At 43.5% G+C, this 18429-nt stretch overlaps 1 protein-coding gene across 4 annotated transcripts in view; it reads right to left on the bottom strand.

Annotated features, from left to right (window-relative positions):
- Nucleotides 1-18429, bottom strand: part of VPS35L (VPS35 endosomal protein sorting factor like) — a gene marked incomplete at its 5' end in the record, with an annotated part of 129505 nt that overhangs the window by 20060 nt on the left and 91016 nt on the right. For 3 of the 4 annotated variants that reach the window (XM_082857442.1, XM_082857441.1, XM_082857444.1), the window contains one exon: nucleotides 4501-4640. In XM_082857442.1, coding sequence (XP_082713568.1) covers nucleotides 4501-4640 — 140 coding nt within the window. Of the gene's footprint in view, nucleotides 1-4500; nucleotides 4641-17939; nucleotides 18043-18429 lie in introns of those variants that run through there. The other variant, XM_082857443.1, reaches the window with a different exon arrangement.

The following is an 18429-nucleotide window of genomic DNA, read 5'->3' on the forward strand; positions in this document are numbered from 1 at the left end:
TCGAATGTTGTCAAAAGAAATGCATTAGTTCAGTAACATGGAGAAGACTGTTCTGCAGTCTACCAAGAGGCTGACTGCTACTAACGCCAAAGAAGAATGCTTCAAAATGCTCCAAAGGTGGTACTGCTTGCTGAGGAGAGAGGGCTGTCCTGGGGGAATGTTTACTTCTGCATTTATAAGTATGAATAGAGTGGGCCATGTATTTTATTTGGTCTAAAATGGCTTCAATTTTTTCCTAAACAAATAAAATGAATCAAAGCTGTCCAAACCCATTCTTTAAAAGTCTTGTGCTCTGGGGATGGGAATGCAAAATGGTGCAGCCACTACAGAAAACTGTATGCAGGTACCTCAAAGAATTAAAAATGGAACTGCTATATGATCCAGCAATCCCTCCTCTGGGTATTTATCCAAAATAATTGAAATCAGGATCTCAAAGAGATACTAGTGCTCTCATGTTCACTGTAGCACTATCACAACAGCCAAGATATGGAAACAACCTGAATGTTCATTGACAGATAAATGGATAAATAAAATGTGGTACACATATAATGGAATACTATTCAGCCTTAAAAAAATAAAAGAAAGGAAATGCTATCATAACCTTGGATGAACGTTGAGGATATTATGCTGAGTGAAATATGGCAGTCACAAAAAGACAAATACTGTATGATTCCACTTATGTAGGGCATCTAGAATAGTCATGTTCATAGAATCAAAGCGTGGAATTCAAGGGCTGGGAGGAGGAGGAAATGGGGAGTCACTAATCAATGAGCTTAAAGTTTCAGTTAAGCAAGGTGAATAAGCTGTAGGGATCTGCTGTACAATATTGTGCCTTGAGTCAACAAAGCTGTACTGTCCACTTAAAAATATGTTAAGAGGATAGATATGTTAAATGTCCTTACAACAATAAAATTAAATTTAAAAAATAGAATTTAAAAAAAAAGCTGTGACATGAAAGGTAAAATGCGAACCAGGTAGGGCTTCCCTGGTGGCGCAGTGGTTGAGAGTCCGCCTGCCGATGCAGGGGACACGGGTTCGTGCCCCGGTCCGGGAGGATCCCACATGCCGTGGAGCAGCTGGGCCCGTGAGCCATGGCTGCTGGGCCTGCACGTCCGGAGCCTGTGTTCCGCAACGGGAGAGGCCACAGCAGTGAGAGGCCCGCGTACCACAAAAAAAAAAAATGCGAACCAGGTAAAGGTGGGATATGGGAGTCATCTCCTGCTAAACCTACTCACGGCAGGCGGAGCTCGCGTGTGGCCCATCCTCCGGCTTCTGAGCTCGGTTAGCGCCCGGCCTTGGCCCTTCAGGCTCAACATCTCACGGCGCCCCGGAGAGCCTGCCAGTAGTTACTATGCTGCATCCCACAGGAGGGACATAGGGTTGTTAAGTCTCAACAACCTTGAGCAAATAAAGCCCCCTGCAAACGTTTCAGGCAGACCATGCAGGACAGGCTCTGGGGCAGCACAGACCTCCCAGCTCTGCTGCTCAACAGCTGCGCGACCCCAGGCAAGCCTCTTGGGCTCCAGGTCTCCTTAAGTGGGAAAGGTACAATGACTCCTACCTTGCAAGGCTTGGGGGCATTTTCCTAGAGACTGAATGTTGACGAAGGGAGTTAGCACTGCACAGGGCACCTAGTAAGAAGTCACGAACTGTGGCTATTCTTCATCTCATCATCTTTAGTAAATCCTGGCAAAAGCCTGAGCACTGATACCAGGAACCAATAAAGTCTGGCAGGGGGGTTCCCCTGAATGCCTAGGGGAACGGTAGGCAACAGAAAAGGATTTAATGGACCCAGAGGCACCCGGGGACCTGGAGAGAGTGCACATGCCCCGCAGGAAGGGCAGCTGCTCTCCAGCTGAGGTCAACTGGCCAGGCGGGGAATGCGGGCCTCACATGGCTGGACCTGATTTTTCACAAGGAACTAAATTTCTGGGGTTTCCTGTGATCTACCAATTTTTATTTTTATTTATTTATTTATTTATTTTTTCAGTACGCGGGCCTCTCACTGTTGTGGCCTCTCCCATTGCAGAGCAGAGGCTCCGGACGCGCAGGCTCAGCGGCCACGGCTCATGGGCCCAGCCGCTCTGCGGCATGTGGGATCTTCCCGGACCGGGGCACGAACCTGTGTCCCCTGCATTGGCAGGTGGACTCTCAACCACTGCCCCACCAGGGAAGCCCCTACCAATTTTTAAATGTGGGTAATTAGTTCCAAACGTTTTCCATCATGATGTGGCCAACAAGTATGTCTCCGGGCTGGATTCCACCCCCTGGTCATCAGTTTGTGACCCCAGGGACCAAGCTTCTGGCTCACAAAGCACTTTCATAGCTATCATTTCAGTCAATCCTCACAGCAGCCCTGCTAGGTGTGCATTTGGATGACATTTTTTTTTTTATTTTTTATTTTTTTTGCGGTACGCGGGCCTCTCACTGTTGTGGCCTCTCCTGTTGCAGAGCACAGGCTCCGGACGCGCAGGCTCAGCGGCCATGGCTCACGGGCCTAGCCGCTCCGCGGCATGTGGGATCTTCCCGGACCGGGGCACGAACCCGCGTCCCCTGCATCGGCAGGCGGACTCTCAACCACTGCGCCACCAGGGAAGCCCTTGGATGACATTTTAGAAAGGTGACAACTGAGACTCTGAAAGTTACAAAACTTTCTCAAGGCCACAAGGCTATTGAGTCATTGGGTCAGGACCGAACACAAGCTTTTCTTCAAGGCTCCAGTGATTTTTAACAGAGAAAACCCCATATGCAGAAGGAAAACGCATCCCAGTTAATCAATGAACAATGACACTGATCAACTTCCTCATTAGAAACCCTGATTTTGTCACCTGACAAATAACTAGAATATCCAAAAAAGAGAGAAACTGATTATAAAGTACTAAGAAGGAGATCTGAAAACACTGAAATCAAGCACCAAGCCCGCCTCCTGAATATCCCAGCCCCTCTTCAAAGAACTTGGGATCTGAACTTGGAAACTTCGGAGCAACTCACTTTTTGTTCTCTCAGCTTCACTAAGATATAATTCATACACCCAACAATTCACCCACTTAAAATGCACAGTTCATAGGTTGGTTGTATATTCAGAGTTGTGCGGTCATCACCACCGTCAATTTTAGAACATTTTCATCACCCCAAAAAGGAACTCTGTACCCACGGGAGCTGGGCTGCTTTCATGGCCTGAGTCCAGAGGGACATTTCTTAAAGTGTGGTCCTAGGACCACCTACACCTGACTTGGTGAGGGAGCTTTCAAAAATGCTGGTCCAGAGGCCAATCCCGCCTACTGAGTGAGACTCTCAGTGGGGAGGCGGGGATGGGACAAAGCAAGACTCTATTTTAAAAAGCATCCCCGATTCCTATGTACATCTGGCTTCATCAGGAGCCGACCCGTTTTGTGCCTGGGCCTTGTTACAACCTGGTGACGCCTATGCACAACTCAGAGTACTATTTTTAATGCAGAAAAGAAAATATGTAAGACTACAAAGGCAATCAATTATGCTAAAATATAGTTGTCAAAATATTTTTTCAATGTATTTGTTATACTGTAATCTATTACTTCTTGGTGAAGTAATGATGGGCCTAATAACTACTGCACTTTTAAAGGAAGGAAACATGTAGACGATCTTCTGAAATAACTTTCACACCTGAAATGTGATATAAACATAGTGTTGATTATTTTCGTGACGAAGTCCCAGCTACTGCAACTGGTACTGTGGCTCTTTGCCCGTGATTCACAATGAAGCAAAAGGCTAAACTTCACTGAGGTTTGTGAAAACAACAACAACAAAACAAAACAAAACACAAAAACCTTTTTTTTCTCATCTAAATTCGTGGTTGCCCTGCCAGAAACCCTGGGGTAGGTGGACCCCAGGTTAAGAACCCCAACTAGGGTGAAGGTCCTAATGCTGGATCCTGGGAGTGGCCTTGATTCCTTCCAGCCCAAGCCTGACTTCTCATCTCCTATATTCCACAAGAAACCCCAGCATCTTCCAACAATATCCCCTTCGACTTTTACTATCTTGTTGCGGTTTCTGGTACTTGCCATCAAAATAACACCACCATTACCTTTTTAAGTGTTTACTGTGCGCTAAGGCACTGCTCTAACCATATACGTACATTTGCTCACCTAATCATCACAACAACCTAGAGATGTAGATACTCTTATTATTTCCATTTTGTAAATGAGTAAACTGCATCCTGGTAATGGTACATAATCACCTGAAACTCAGAGCTGGAAGGCAGGGGAGCTGGGATTCTACCTTAGGTGTCTTGGTCTGGAGGCCTGAGCCCTCACCACTAAGTGATACCCCCTCGACCATACAGAGAGCCTAGACTATATACCCTGGACACAGAATGAATAGAAAACACATTGAAAAATTCGAACATCTGACTAGAAAACCAATACAGGTATAGACAGAACATCCCTGCACTTTTAGGACTAAGAATGTATGTAAAACAGGTCAAAGAAAGACATCACCTACAGGTCTTCTGGGGAAACGTACCGGAACTATTAATAAAGTAGAAAAGAAATTGCAGAGGAATTCCAGAAGGAATGATTCTGAGGGCCGCATCTTTCCATCAATACTAATCATCTTTGGAACTTCTGGAACGAGGCTTATAGCGGCTTTGAAAAAGGCATCAGCTGCAAGACAGAAGAAAAGTCCGTGTATGAGAATGTTGAAAACTTCAGGGTCTGCTTTCTTCTTCACACGGCCTGGAAGTCAGGCCACACCGAGGGCCCAAGACAGCTGGCGGGTCCTGGAAGAGGGTTTCTGCACCGTGATCGACTCGTTGGAACGTTCGCTTGAGAGGGTGCTGCCGCCTCCCAGCTCTCCTCTTCCCCCCTTCCTCCTTTGAGCGATTTGGCTCAGAGAACCTTAAACTGACTTCAGATAATACGTGAAAAAAGCACGTGGCAAATTGTTACAGAGGGCATAAAAGTCACAGTTGCCTGTACTGAAGGCTTCACCTGAACTGGTTCAGTGAACCATCCGGTTCACCACAGGAGGAAAGTGCTGTCCGCAGCCCACTTCACAGGTGGGAAATGAGGTGTGGAACGAGAAGTGTCCGGTCCTACCACAGGGCCTGTGTATGCGGGAGGGTCCAGCCGTGGTGGTGGAGCCCAGGCTCAAGCTCTGGTTTGTCTGAATATACTCTAACGCACACTGTATTTGTTAAAGAAATAACAATGGAAATGCCTGAAAGAATGTGTGTGCGCGCACACACACACGCACACACACGGCTTTAAAGACTTCTGATTAGGTGACAGTTCCAGAGAATCATTTGGAAAATGAAGACACTTTAAGAACTATGAAACAGACTATAAAACAAGAAGACCTCCAAGGGTGAGAGGGAGGAAAGAAGGGGAAGAGGGAGAGGGGAGGGATGGAGAGGAAGGGGGAGGCGAGAGAGAGGGAGTAACAGAAGGACACAGCCGGTGGGGGGAGGAACTAGTGTGTTGGTGGGAGCGTAGATGGAGAGGGAGAAGGAGAGATCTTTCTAGAACTGCCTAAGTATTAACCATGAGAAAGAGCCTCAGGGTCAGAACAGACAGAACACTGACCTGACAAACGAAATTTTAAACTACCCGACAAGATCAAACGTTTACATGGTTCAAATACACTTCCACTCCGCGACGGCTTGCAGTGATGCGCACAGAACAGTGCTCTGGTCTGCAGCACCCCGAGTTAAAGCCAGAAGCCCCTCCAGCACAGCAGAGGAGCAGATGCAACAACAAACGCCCACAGCCGGAAACAGAGGCTGGCCCTTAACGAGAAGAGTCTGCGACTGAAGCTGGAGAGTGGGGTAGTGACTTCTCTTCCTTCTTCAAAAGAAAAAACCACAGTATGGAAAGACACTGATATCAGGGTTTACTACGTAAAGTTACCTCTGCTCCAGGAGCTTCCCTCCCAGGACCCCGAACTCACACCCGTACCGCGTTCACCTAAGCACAGTTATTAAGCTCCAGCTGTGAACTGGCGCTCTCCCGGGCACTGTGGGCATGCATGGGAAAACAGAGGCGGCAAGAGTTGACGACGTAAGTGTGGTGATGAGCCCAACGTGATCACACTAATTAACACCTATCTGCTGGGAGCCTGTCGTATGCTCTGCTCTAAGGGGGACACAAAGCAGCTGATCCTGTCTTGATATAGGGGCTCTGGTAGATAAACCTCCCAGAGAGAGTCAGAAGCTGCAGGGTCTTCTGTCTTGGCCTACAGACAGTAGTAAATGGCACTATTCATGGAAACCAGAGGAACTCCTAGGCCCTATCTTACGGTAATTAACATTCTCAGTCCTCAGCAGTCCTATGGGGAAGGTACAATTATTTCCATGCCCAGATGATGAACAAAGCTCAAAAGCTGAGCGGCCAGGTGAGAGTAGCCCAGGGATGGTGAAAGACTGAGCTGAGCAGAGTTTAGAGGCCATCACCAGCACTGAGCAACACAGTCAGGTGTGCGTTTGTTAAAAGAAACACAAGTCTACAAATGACAGATATGATAAGGGGTTTATAACCAGAATACACAAAGACATTCTACAACAATGGAAAAAACAAGTAACCTGGCTAAAGGTTACCCTGAATAGACATTTCTCCACAGAAAATACACAAATGGACATCAAGCACATGGAAAGACGCTCAACATCATTCATCACGAGAGAAATGCAAATCAAAACCACCAGGTGAGGGGCTTCCCTGGTGGCGCAGTGGTTAGGAATCCGCCTGCCAATGCAGGGGACACGGGTTCCAGCCCTGGTCTGGGAAGATCCCACAGGCCGCGGAGCAACTAAACCCATGCACCACAACTACTGAGCTCTCATGCCACAAGTACTGAAGCCCACACACCTAGAGCCTGTGCTCTGCAACAAGAGAAGCCACCGCAATGAGAAGCCCGCGCACCGCAACAAAGAGTAGCCCCCGCTCGCCACAACTAGAGAAAGCCCGCACGCAGCAATGAAGACCCAACGCAGCCAAAAATAAATAAAATAAATAAATTTATTAAAAAAGAAAAACCACCATGAGATATCATCTCACACCCATGAGAATGGCCACTATGAAAAAAAAAGAGTAAATAACAAGTATTGGCAAAGATGTAAAGAAACTGGAATCTCTGTGTCCTGCTGGTGGGAATCTAAACTGGTGCAGTTGCTGTGGAAAATAGCTTGGTGGTTCCTCAGTTAAACATAGAATTGCCATCTGCCAGCGATTCCACTTCTAGGTGTATACAGCAAAGCAATGAAAGCAGGGACTCAAACAGATGCTTGTACACGAATGCTCACAGCAGCATTATTCACAAGAGCCAAAAGGTGGAAACCACCCAAGTGTCCATCAAAGAACAGATAAGCAAAACATGGTACATACATACAAAGGAGTATTACTCAGCCTTAAAAAGGAAGGAAATGCTGACATGTGCTATAAATATGAACGAACCTTGAAAACGTTATGCTAAATGAAATAGGTCAGACAAAAGGACAAACACTGTCTAACTCCACTGGTATGAGGTAGTCAGAGTGGTCAAATTCAGAGAGATAAAGTAGAATGGGAAGGCGGGAACAGAGGTATTATTTAATGGGTACAGAGTTTCATTCTCTTTGGGATGATGAAAAAGTTCTGGAAATGGAGGGTGGTGACGGTTGCACAGCACTGTGAATGTACTTAAAGCCACTGAAGTGTACACTCAAAAATGGTTACAATGGTAAATTTTATGTTGTGTGAACTTAACCACAATACGAAAATAAGAAACTGAGCTGAGCCTACCCTTGACCTCACCCCCTAGAGCACAGGCAGGCCTGGACTCCACCAGGTCCTGTGTCTTCCTCCTGGCTCTATAGGCACTGCTTTCCGGTGAAGACATTAAGTCCATCATCAAACAAAGTGAAGAGCCTTTCTCGGCGGAAATTAAAATTCTGCTCAGAACAACCTGAAAGACCATTTATGTATTCTATTTATGTGTTTGTTACCAAGTGGCCCTGAGAAAGGTGCCTATTATTATGGCTCATTAAAGAGGGACCCACTTTGTGCCGGGTGCCCTACTCCTCCCAGCCACCCTGCTCAGTTCCCATTCCAAAGGAGGGAGTGAAAAGAAACAGTTATTTAAGCGTTGAGGCAGGAAATGTTTCAAAGCAGATTTTTATTTCTATCCTCGGAAGACTTGCCCCATATATAAAATCTTGTCTGGGAGACCTTTCAATTTTGTCTTAGTAATTAGAACTCAAATCCTACTGTGTATGAAAACAGTTTTTCCTCATAGAGTTCAGAATAATCATGCCAATATCATATAACATTTTTTAAAAATTGAAGTTGGTTTATAACACTGTATGTTTCACGTGTACAACATTATATTTCTATTTCTATATACCCTACAGCACATAACACTTTATTTGTGGCTATTAAAAGCCACAGAAGACAATTACAGATAAAATGGGTTACATTGTTTTTTCTAAAAAAGACTTCTAGAAAAAGGAGAAATCAGATTCCAATTCATAAAGACTATTATCCTTGTTCCACTGGGGGAAGGAAAAAGCATGTACCAATCTATGCACTGGCTTCCCCATGCTATGCATTCCTCCATCTGAATCTTCTGAGGTTTCAAGGAACGGCTAGATTTATTTTCCATATTCCATCTTAAAAAAAAAAAAACAAACGAAAAACCCCACTCAAGCCTGGCTGACCTCACCCCAGAGTTCGTTCTGTTTAAGATCCTTTTTCTTGGGGTGCTGACTGCTCTGCAGAGAGGCATTCTGCTGCTGTTCTCTGCACAGTGATCAACACGTCCTTCAGTGCTTCTGGGCACTGGGTGGAAGACAGACAGCCACAGTAAGAGGGACTGGGCTATTGGAGACGGTGTTTTCCAAAATAGCCTGAGCATAACAATCATAGAGATCCTGTGAAAACACAGATTCCCAGGCCCCCAAACATTGCTGATGGGAATGGAACACGGTAAAGCCACTTCGCAAACTAATTTGGCAGTTCCTCCAACTCCACATGCATGCGGCATGTAGGCGTACATACACGCGACAATATGGACGCGCCTTGAAATCACTATGCTAAGTGAGTGCAGCCAGTCATAAAAGATCTGCATTGTAAGAGTCCATTTATGTGAAATGACTGGAATGGGCAAATCCATCCAAACAAAACGGAGGTTGGTGGCTGGGGGAAGCCTGTGGGAGGGGGGACGGGGTGTGAGATTGGTGGCTGGGGGAAGCCTGTGGGAGGGGGGACGGGGTGTGAGATTGGTGGCTGGGGGAAGCCTGTGGGAGGGGGGACGGGGTGTGACTGCCTAATGGATTCGGGGTTTTCTTTTGGGGAGGTGGAAATATTCTGTAATTAGTGACGATGATCACACAACTCTGAATATACTAAAAACCACTGAACTGTACTCTTTAAAAGGAGGGATTTTATGATACATGAATCATGTCTCAATAAAGCTGTTATTTCAAAAATATATATGGGTTCCCAGGCCCCACCTTAAATGTATTAAACCAGACTATCCATGATAGAGACTCAGGAAATCTAACTTTAAAAAAACATTTACCTTTGAATAGGCAACAGAGTCACATGATTTTAAATTCCAAAGGTAACACTCCTTCTCACTCCGGTCCCTGGCCATCCAGTTTCCCTTCCCAGAGGCAAAGAGGATTACCTGCTGCTTGGGCATGCTTCTAAGCGTACAGAAACAAATACATTTTCCCTTTCTTTGCTTCTCTTTCTGCAGAGTTAATATACGGTAGACACCATTTTGCAACTCCTCCCCCACCACTCAACAACATGTCTTGGAGATTAATCTATCAGGCATATAAAGTACAACTTCGTTCTCTTTTATAGCTACAAAGTGGAATCTGGCCCATTTCCTTTTTTCTTCCAATTTTTTTTTAAGAGGTAAAAGGCATATAACATAAAATTTACCATCTTAATCAACTGATCCATTTTTTTTTTAAACAAGCTTCTCCGGTGAATTTTATGATTCAACAGGTTTGAGAAAAATTGTTCTAAATCCTTCAGCTAAATGCAGAATATGACTTTCCAACAGCAAATGGCACACTCTGAAAGGTTTAATCTGGAGACATTCAGCAAGAAGCACACAGAGGTAGTCAGTAATAATGAAATTCAGCCAGGTCAGGCTGCCATCATTTCACATATACAGTGAGTAAGGGCCAGGGAGGCCTGTTAGACAATTATCACAGCACTTTAGATAATTTTCTGTCAGAGATTTCAGGTTTTCCTGTTTCCCAATCTGGGCAGTTTCAAAGGGTCTGCAGAACGTGAAAGGAGGATGATATTCTAGAAGCCTCAGGACATGAAGAAATCAAACACACCCAAAACACAAAGCCACTAAAGCTACAGAATGGTCACCAAGATATATGCCACTAGCAAACCCTGGGAGAGAATGAAAATAAGGGATCAGTTGAAGGTACTAAGTGAACTAGGTATGTTGGGATTATCTGGATCACCCATGCTGCCTAGTTACTGTAAACAACTGGGCCAATGGTTCTCCTTAGATGAAGGTATTTCGTATCAACTCAGCTCGATTGGAGAAAAACTGCAAACAACCCGACCATAAGAGACCAGTTAAAGAAATTATCGTACTGCCACACCATAGAAATGATATAGCTAATGAAGAAAATAAGGTGCGTTGGTATGTTTTGATGTGTAATACAGATTATCTATGATATATTAAGTACAAAATGTTGTACAACTGCATACAGTATGATCCTATTTTTACAAGAAAAAAATATATATATATTTAGGTAGATGCATAAAGAAAGGGAGGCAATATAATGCCAAACTATTAAGCGTGTTATAGAGTGGTAGCTGAGAGTGAAGGAAACCAGGTTCTTTCATGTACTGCTAGGTTACTATTTTGGAATTTTTATTTATAAATTTCCCCAAATAATTTTTCTTTAGCAAAGTCAATACAAGTTTATTATAAAATTTTCAATCACAGAAATGTACAAAACAGAAAGGGTAGTGGGATACATAGGGAGGATGGTCAAAGGGCGTTTCTGAGGAGTAGCCCCTTCCTTCTGTACCAGAGCAGGGAAGGCGGGAATGAGACTGGGGAAGGGCTCCTGTGGACTGTGGCACTCCTGCTGCCCTCAGGGATGCCCACCCTCCTCATGTACATAAAGCGAGGCACTAAGCTGAGGGGGGCACACATCTTCCAGGGCCCCAGGGACTGCACTGCAACCCACAGCCAATGTGCCAGGAAGCTTCCTCTCTGATTATCTGCTCTACAAATGGAGTCACACATAGCTCTCTAGACAGCTTCACTTGCATGGAACCTTCTTCTCAAGGCTTTAAAAGGTTTTGTTCACCCTGTGCTCTGAGGTCTCTTCCAGCTCCCGTAGAAAACTGAGGGGCCAGCGGCCTCCCACACACATGCCCCCACCTGAGGAGCCCCACTGCTGTCTGTTGTGCACTGAAGCTCTGCATATGTCTCTGAACAACAGGGTTCCATGTTCTAAGAGACAAAAATATCAGTCAATTGGACAACTGTCAGTTTCAAAATGCTCAGAATTAAGATGCCGGTTGCTCACTGTCTGTAGGAGCAAAAAACTAGAAAGAGTCCAAATATTTTTCAATAAGAGTTTGGGGGAAAAATGGGGGGGGGATGGTTGGGGAAATAATTTATAGCCCATCCCCTCGCCAAAAAAAAGAAATAGGGTACTGAATAGTCATTACAAAGAATAGAGTGGCAGGAAGGGGGTAGGAGGAGAGAGGCCAAGATAAGCAAAAAAAGCAAATTGAAAAACACTAGGGAAGACACATTTCCGTTTCTGAGGTGGGGGGCAGTGCGTATTTATATAAGAATATAGACAGATGGGTAGGACAGAAGAGCAGAGGAAAGAGGCAGACAGCATATGAGAATGGAAGCGTATTTTTTAATGTACACATAGAAGAAAAAAATCAAGAGAAATATACTAACTGAACAGTGGATACTTTTTAGAGGTGAGGAGACAGAGTGGATTACTGGTGACTTTACTTGGAGGCTTTTTATTTAAGATCTACATTTCTGTATTGTTAGAATTTTTTTCAAATGAGCATGAAATATTAAAATAAAAATCATTAAGATTTAAATGTGCTCCATACATGATAAAACTCAGATTCAACTGTGATCTCTGAGAGTAAGTTCGTCCTTCTGTGTCCTTGGCATTTGTTGATATAGAAGACGATTCAGTACATGAATCATAAGAGACGGTCAAGAAGTGATAACCCAGACCACCTTCAGAGGTAGCGTTTTATTTTGTAAATAACGCATTAGGTCAGTGCTAATGGAAACCTTTACTACTTGTCAGTCATAAACTCCCAGGCTAAACAAGACCTCACAGTAATCCACTCCACCCCATTCGCAGAACTTCAGTCATCATATGTCCTCCTGGACAACTCAGAAGGACAACTGTCCTAATCCAGGGAACTCCAGGAAAGGAAACATCACATTTCTTAAAACAAAATGTCATGAGTGGTTGAAAGACTCTCGTCCCTTGAATATACCTTATTAAAGCAGGGTTCAGGCTACAAGTACTATTCACTCTCTCAAGTTCTATCAACCCCATTGCTAAACATCTTCACCAGTTTTCAACATTTTCCATTAGGTTTGGATTCTATATCTATATAGCGGAAACTACTGTATAAAATGCAACATCAGGGCATAGCCTACTCTCTCAAACTTTGTGTTGTGGATTAAATGTTTACCCCCCACCAATTCATAGGTTAAAATCCTAAACCCCAATGTGATGGTATTAGGAGGTGGGGCCTTTGGGAGGTGATTAGGTCATGAGGGTATAGCCCTCTTGAATAGATTAGTGCCCTTATAAAAGGGACCCCAGAGAGCTCCTTATCCCTTCTGCCATGTAAGGACATAGCAAGAAGACAGTCTGTGAACTAGAAGTCCTCACCAGACACTGAATCCGCTAGTAGCTTGATCTTGGACTTCCAGTCTTTAGAACTGTGAGCAACAAATGTCTGTTGATTAAGCCACCCAGTCTATGGTATTTTTGTTATAGCAGCCCAAAGAGACTAAGGCAGTCTGCCATGAAGATGTGCTGTCACCAAGTGATAGGGGTGTCTTTGGGTAAAGCCTCATAGTCTAAATGGCCAAGTTATTATCCATAAGCAAGTTATCATAGAGACTCAATACTCTTTACTACGAAAACTGTGTTTTTATAACAGAGCCTGTTATTATAGGAATTAAGTTTGAGGATTTAAGGACCACTATTTTGGTGATTTGTGTATAGAGCAAGATTTAAAGAAATATGAATGCCTAGGGACAATTGAATACCTCATTCATTAAGCTGTCATCGATAACAATTAAGCATTAATCTAACCTTGATTCTGCCACCTGATTTATGCAGAATGTCGACAGTTAATGTGGAAAGTCCACTCAGACATACAGACGACTTCTCAGTTTCAGCAGCACCATAAGAGGTGCCTGTACGCTCTCCCTCTTTTATCTCTGATCAGCAAGGCCTCTCTCTGAGCCAAGCATGCTCAGCCCACGTGTCACCTGACTCAAATCTCTGGGATATTGCAGGGATGACACACCTTCCTGCCATCCCTGCAGTAGCTCACAGGAGGTTGTGAAGTTCTTCTGTGGATATTAAGCTTAGATTTCCCTAAGCAGAAAGGATTAGGCATTCCTTATCTTAATTCTGATTGCCTCCTAAATAAGTTTATCTAACGTTCAATCTATAATAACTGGTCTCTAGCAACCACACATACCGAGGGTTAGAAATAAAACACTGGATTATCGTTTAGAGGAACTAACCTAACTACAGAGAAGCACAGCGGTGGAGAGAGCACTTGAAGTCACTTATTGGCTAGATGCTCCTGGGCAAGTCATGTCACACCTCTGAGCTTCAGTTTCCTCCTCTGTAACAAGAAGATCAGCCACCCAGCAAATAATATGTACTGAATAAAACTAAACTCCTTTGCCAGGAATTCAGTTCTCTCAACATTTAGTCTCCAAACAACCTTCCTAACTTGATCTTCCACCCATTCCTTCCAGATGCACCATTTTTCCAGCCTCTAGGCCTTTACTCTTGCCGTTGCTTAGGCTAGAATGCCCTCTGCCTCACTTCAGCATATATAGATCCCCTTTACCTTCCACACTTTTCAATTCCACCTCTTTTAAGAAGCTTTTTTTTCTTCCTCTTCCAAGCCAAGGGTCATTTCTCTCTTCTCTAAAATTCCCTGGTACATTTTATGAACATCTTGCATGACATTTATCATGTGCTGCTTTGAATCACTGTAAACAGATCCGCTCCCCCTTGCTAGCAGGAAGTCTCTGTAAGTGCATTCCTGTTTCGGCACAATGCTCGGCACAGTGGCTTGCACGTAAAAACTGGCCAAGAACTGCTGGCAGGAGGAAGCAAATCGTAGGCGTTTACAATCATAAGGAGTTGAGTAAACTTAAGGGGGAGACTCACCCCTGCTCCTTTTCTGTGGGTTCTCCATCCCTGCCCTTACCTCCCCTAAGGTGGATGGATCATGCGTGTTCAGACATGAACATGGGCAACAAGCTTCATGCCATCTGCCCACCTGTGAACTGTTACAGCAAAATTAACCTATTGGGTTGGCCAAAAGGTTCATTTGGTTTTTTCCATAAGATGGCTCTAGTAGCGCTTACTTGTCTTTAACTTCATTTGAAACAATTTTTTTAGATTGTATTGTGACAGCTTTCATATCAGCTTGCATTTTAAAAAAACCTTATCAAAACTGGTAAATTTTTATGTAGCTATTTTAATATTGAAGATGGAAGAAAAAAAGCAATATTTTTGGCATATTATGCTTTATTATTTCAAGAAAGGTAAAAACGCAACTGCAACGCAAAAAAAGATTTGTGCAGTGTATGGAGAAGGTGCTGTGACTGATCGAACGTGTCAAAAGTGGTTTGCAAAGTTTCGTACTGGAGATTTCTCACTGGACGATGCTCCACGGTCAGGTAGACCAGTTGAAGTTGACAGCGATCAAATCGAGACATTAACTGAGAACAATCAACGTTATACTACGCGGGAGATAGCCGACACACTCAAAATATCCAAATCAAGCACTGAAAGTCATTTGCACCAGCTTGGTTACGTGAATCGCTTTGATATTTGGCTTCCACATAAGTTAAGCGAAGAAAGCCTTCTTAACCATATTTCCACATGCAATTCTCTACTTAAATGTTACAAAAACATTCGTTTTTAAAACAAACTGCGATGGGCGATGAAAAGTGGATACTGTACAACAATGTGGAACGGAAGACATCGTGGGGCAAATGAAATGAACCACCACCAAGCACACCAAAGGCCTGTCTTCGTCCAAAGAAGGTGATGTTGTTTATACAGTGGGATTAGACGGGAGTCCTCTATTATGAGGTCCTTCTGGAAAACCAAATGATTAATTAAAACAAGTACTGCTCCCAATTAGACCAACTGAAAGCAGCACACGATGAAAAGCATCCGGAATTAGTCAACAGAAAACGCATAATCTTCCATCAGGATAACGTAAGACTGCATGTTTCTTTGATGACCAGACAAAAACTGTTACAGCTTGGCTGGGGAGTTCTGATTCATCCGCCATATTCATCAGACATTGCACCTTCGGGTTGCCATTTATTTCGGTCTTTACAAAATAATGGAAAAAATTTCAATTCCCTGGAAGACTGTAAAAGGCACCTGGAAGAGTTCTTTGCTCAAAAAGATAAAAAGTTTTGGGAAGATGGAATTACGAAGTTGCCTGAATGATGGCAGAAGGTAGTGAAACAAAACGGTGAATACATTGTTCAATAAAGTTCTTGGTAAAAATGAAAAATGTGTCTTTTATTTTTACTTTAAAAACCGAAGGAACTTTTTGGCCAATCCAATACTTTGCCATAATCACCAGAGAGGCCTCATGGTTTGAGAAAACAGTCACATCAATCACATTCTTCAGAAGATGGTTTGTCAACAGAACAAGTAAATATGACCTTAAGCATAAACCCCAAAGACTTGGTAAGTGGATAGAGACCATTTTTCTCCATCACAAGCTGCTCCTTACTCTCCAAAAGGAGGAAATACAAAATTATTTTTCTCCTCCATTCTACTGCCCTGGCCTCCTCCATCAGCAGTTACAGTTCACAGTAGCCAGTGGACTTCATAATCGCAGGCTTTAGCCTTTCTTCTGGGCGTCCCCGTGTTCCTCACAAATCAAGCCAGCACTACAGCTCCAGTTAACGTGTCTATGAGCCTCGGCATATATTTGAACCTACCTTGTTTCCTGTTTTCTATAAATAGGAAAATCAATTATTTAAAACCTACCAAGAGGACTTTGATGAGACTCTTCTGAACACTTAGGTTGCTTAGGAGTTAGGTCCCTACCATGAAAGGTTTGGTACCATTTTACATTCATCAATATTATAAAGAGTTATCAACCATTATTATCATGTGGTACCATTCATTCCTTAAACATTTACTGAGCACCCATGCGTCAGGCAATGTGCCAGGAGACGGGCACAGCACAGTGACTAAGACAGATGAGACCTAATGGAGCTGACACTCTTCAGGGGAGAGAAGCAGACAATTCTTTACACATTTACTTGTTAAACAACAATGGTGATATGTACAATGAAGGAAAAGTGCATAGTGTGAGGATAAGATGTCTTACAGGAGAACCTGACCTAACTTTTGTTTGGGGCTTTTACTTAAGACATGGCTTGTGAGCACAGCTCTCCAAGATGAAGATGCAAAAAATAAGTAAAAGAAAGTACATTTTTAAAAGGGGGGAACCACGGGTGGAAAGCGGTTGGGGGTGGTGGTGGGATGAATTGGGAGACTGGGATTGACACGTATACACTGATGTGTATAAAATAGATGACTAATAAGAACCTGCTGTATAAAAAAAAATAATTTAATTTAAAAAAGGGGGGAGAAATAGGTAGAATCTAAAAAACAAAACAAATGAGCAAACATAAAAGAGAAAGAGTTCAAATCAAACATAAAAGAGAAACAGGTGGGCTTCCCTGGTGGCGCAGTGGTTGAGAGTCTGCCTGCCGATGCAGGGGACACGGGTTCGCGCCCCGGTCCGGGAAGATCCCACGTGCCGCGGAGCGGCTGGGCCCGTGAGCCATGGCCGCTGAGCCTGCGCGTCCGGAGCGTGCGCTCCGCAATGGGAGAGGCCACAACAGTGAGAGGCCTGAGTACCGCAAAAAAAAAAAAAAAAAGAGAGAAACAGGTGGTTGCCAGAGAGGAAGAGGGAGGGGGAAGGAGAGAAGTAGGTGAGGGAGATTAAGAGGTACAACCTCCCAGATGCAAAGTAAATGAGTTACGGGTATAAAATACACAGTGTAGGGAATACAGTCAATAACGATGTAATAACTTTATATGGTGTCATATCATAACTAGACTTATGATGGTGATCATTTTGAAATGTAGAGAAATGTCAAATCACTATATTGTGTCATAGGTCAATCATACTTCAAAAAAACCAAACAAACTCCTAGAAAAATAGGTCAGATTTGTGGTTACCAGAGGTGAGGGACAGGGGGAGGAGGAATTGGATGAAGGCAGTCAAAAGGAGTAAACTTCCACTTATAAGATAATTAAGTACCAGGGATGTAATGTACAACATGATAAATAGAATGAACACTGCTGTATGTTATATATGAAAGTTGAGAGTAAATCGTAAGAGTTCTCATCACAAGGAAAAGGTACTTCTTAAAATTTCTTTAACTTTGTACCTATATGAGATGATGGACGTTCACTAAACTTATTGTGATAATCAGTTCATGCTGTATGTAAGTCAAATCATTATGCTGTACACCTTAAACTTATATAGCACTATGTCATATCTCAATAAAACTGGAAGAAGAAAAAATTTTCAAATAAAAGGAGGGGGAAAGAATTCTGTAGGAGGGAAAAGCACTATTATTAATGATAAGAACAAAAACCGTTCTTTTTACCACTATTTTGCTTTAATTGTTCTCACTATTGTTTCATCTTCGGAGGAACTGCAGATCTGTTATTTTCAGGATAATTCAGCAGGTTTATCTTGAACTGAAGATCAGCTTTCCTGCAGATTTTCCAAGGTTCTGCGCATGAGAATTGGCTTTCAGAACTCTGAGGCTGCAGAGCTGCACTGTCCACAGTTAGCTCCTAAACTCCAAGGCATACTTTCACCTTTTGAGAGACGGTTATACTAAGTTAATATTTACTGAGTCGCTACTGTGCGCCAGTGGGCCGAGTGCTCCAAGTATGTTATCTCATTTAATCCACCACAGATAGGAACCATTGCCATCATCTTCACTTTAGAGATGGAAAAACTGAGGCACCATATGGCCAATTTGTCCAAGGGCATCCAACTCACAAGTAGCAGAATCAGAATTGGGACCACTGCATTCAGAAGACTTGAAACTTACCATTCATTAGGGCCTTATCCCTAACACGTCATGTAATCTCACACGTCCATGCCTTTGCTC

The sequence above is a fragment of the Leucopleurus acutus genome, assembly GCF_964270905.1.
Source record: "Leucopleurus acutus genome assembly, chromosome: 16".
In the NCBI taxonomy this organism is placed as follows: domain Eukaryota; kingdom Metazoa; phylum Chordata; class Mammalia; order Artiodactyla; family Delphinidae; genus Leucopleurus; species Leucopleurus acutus.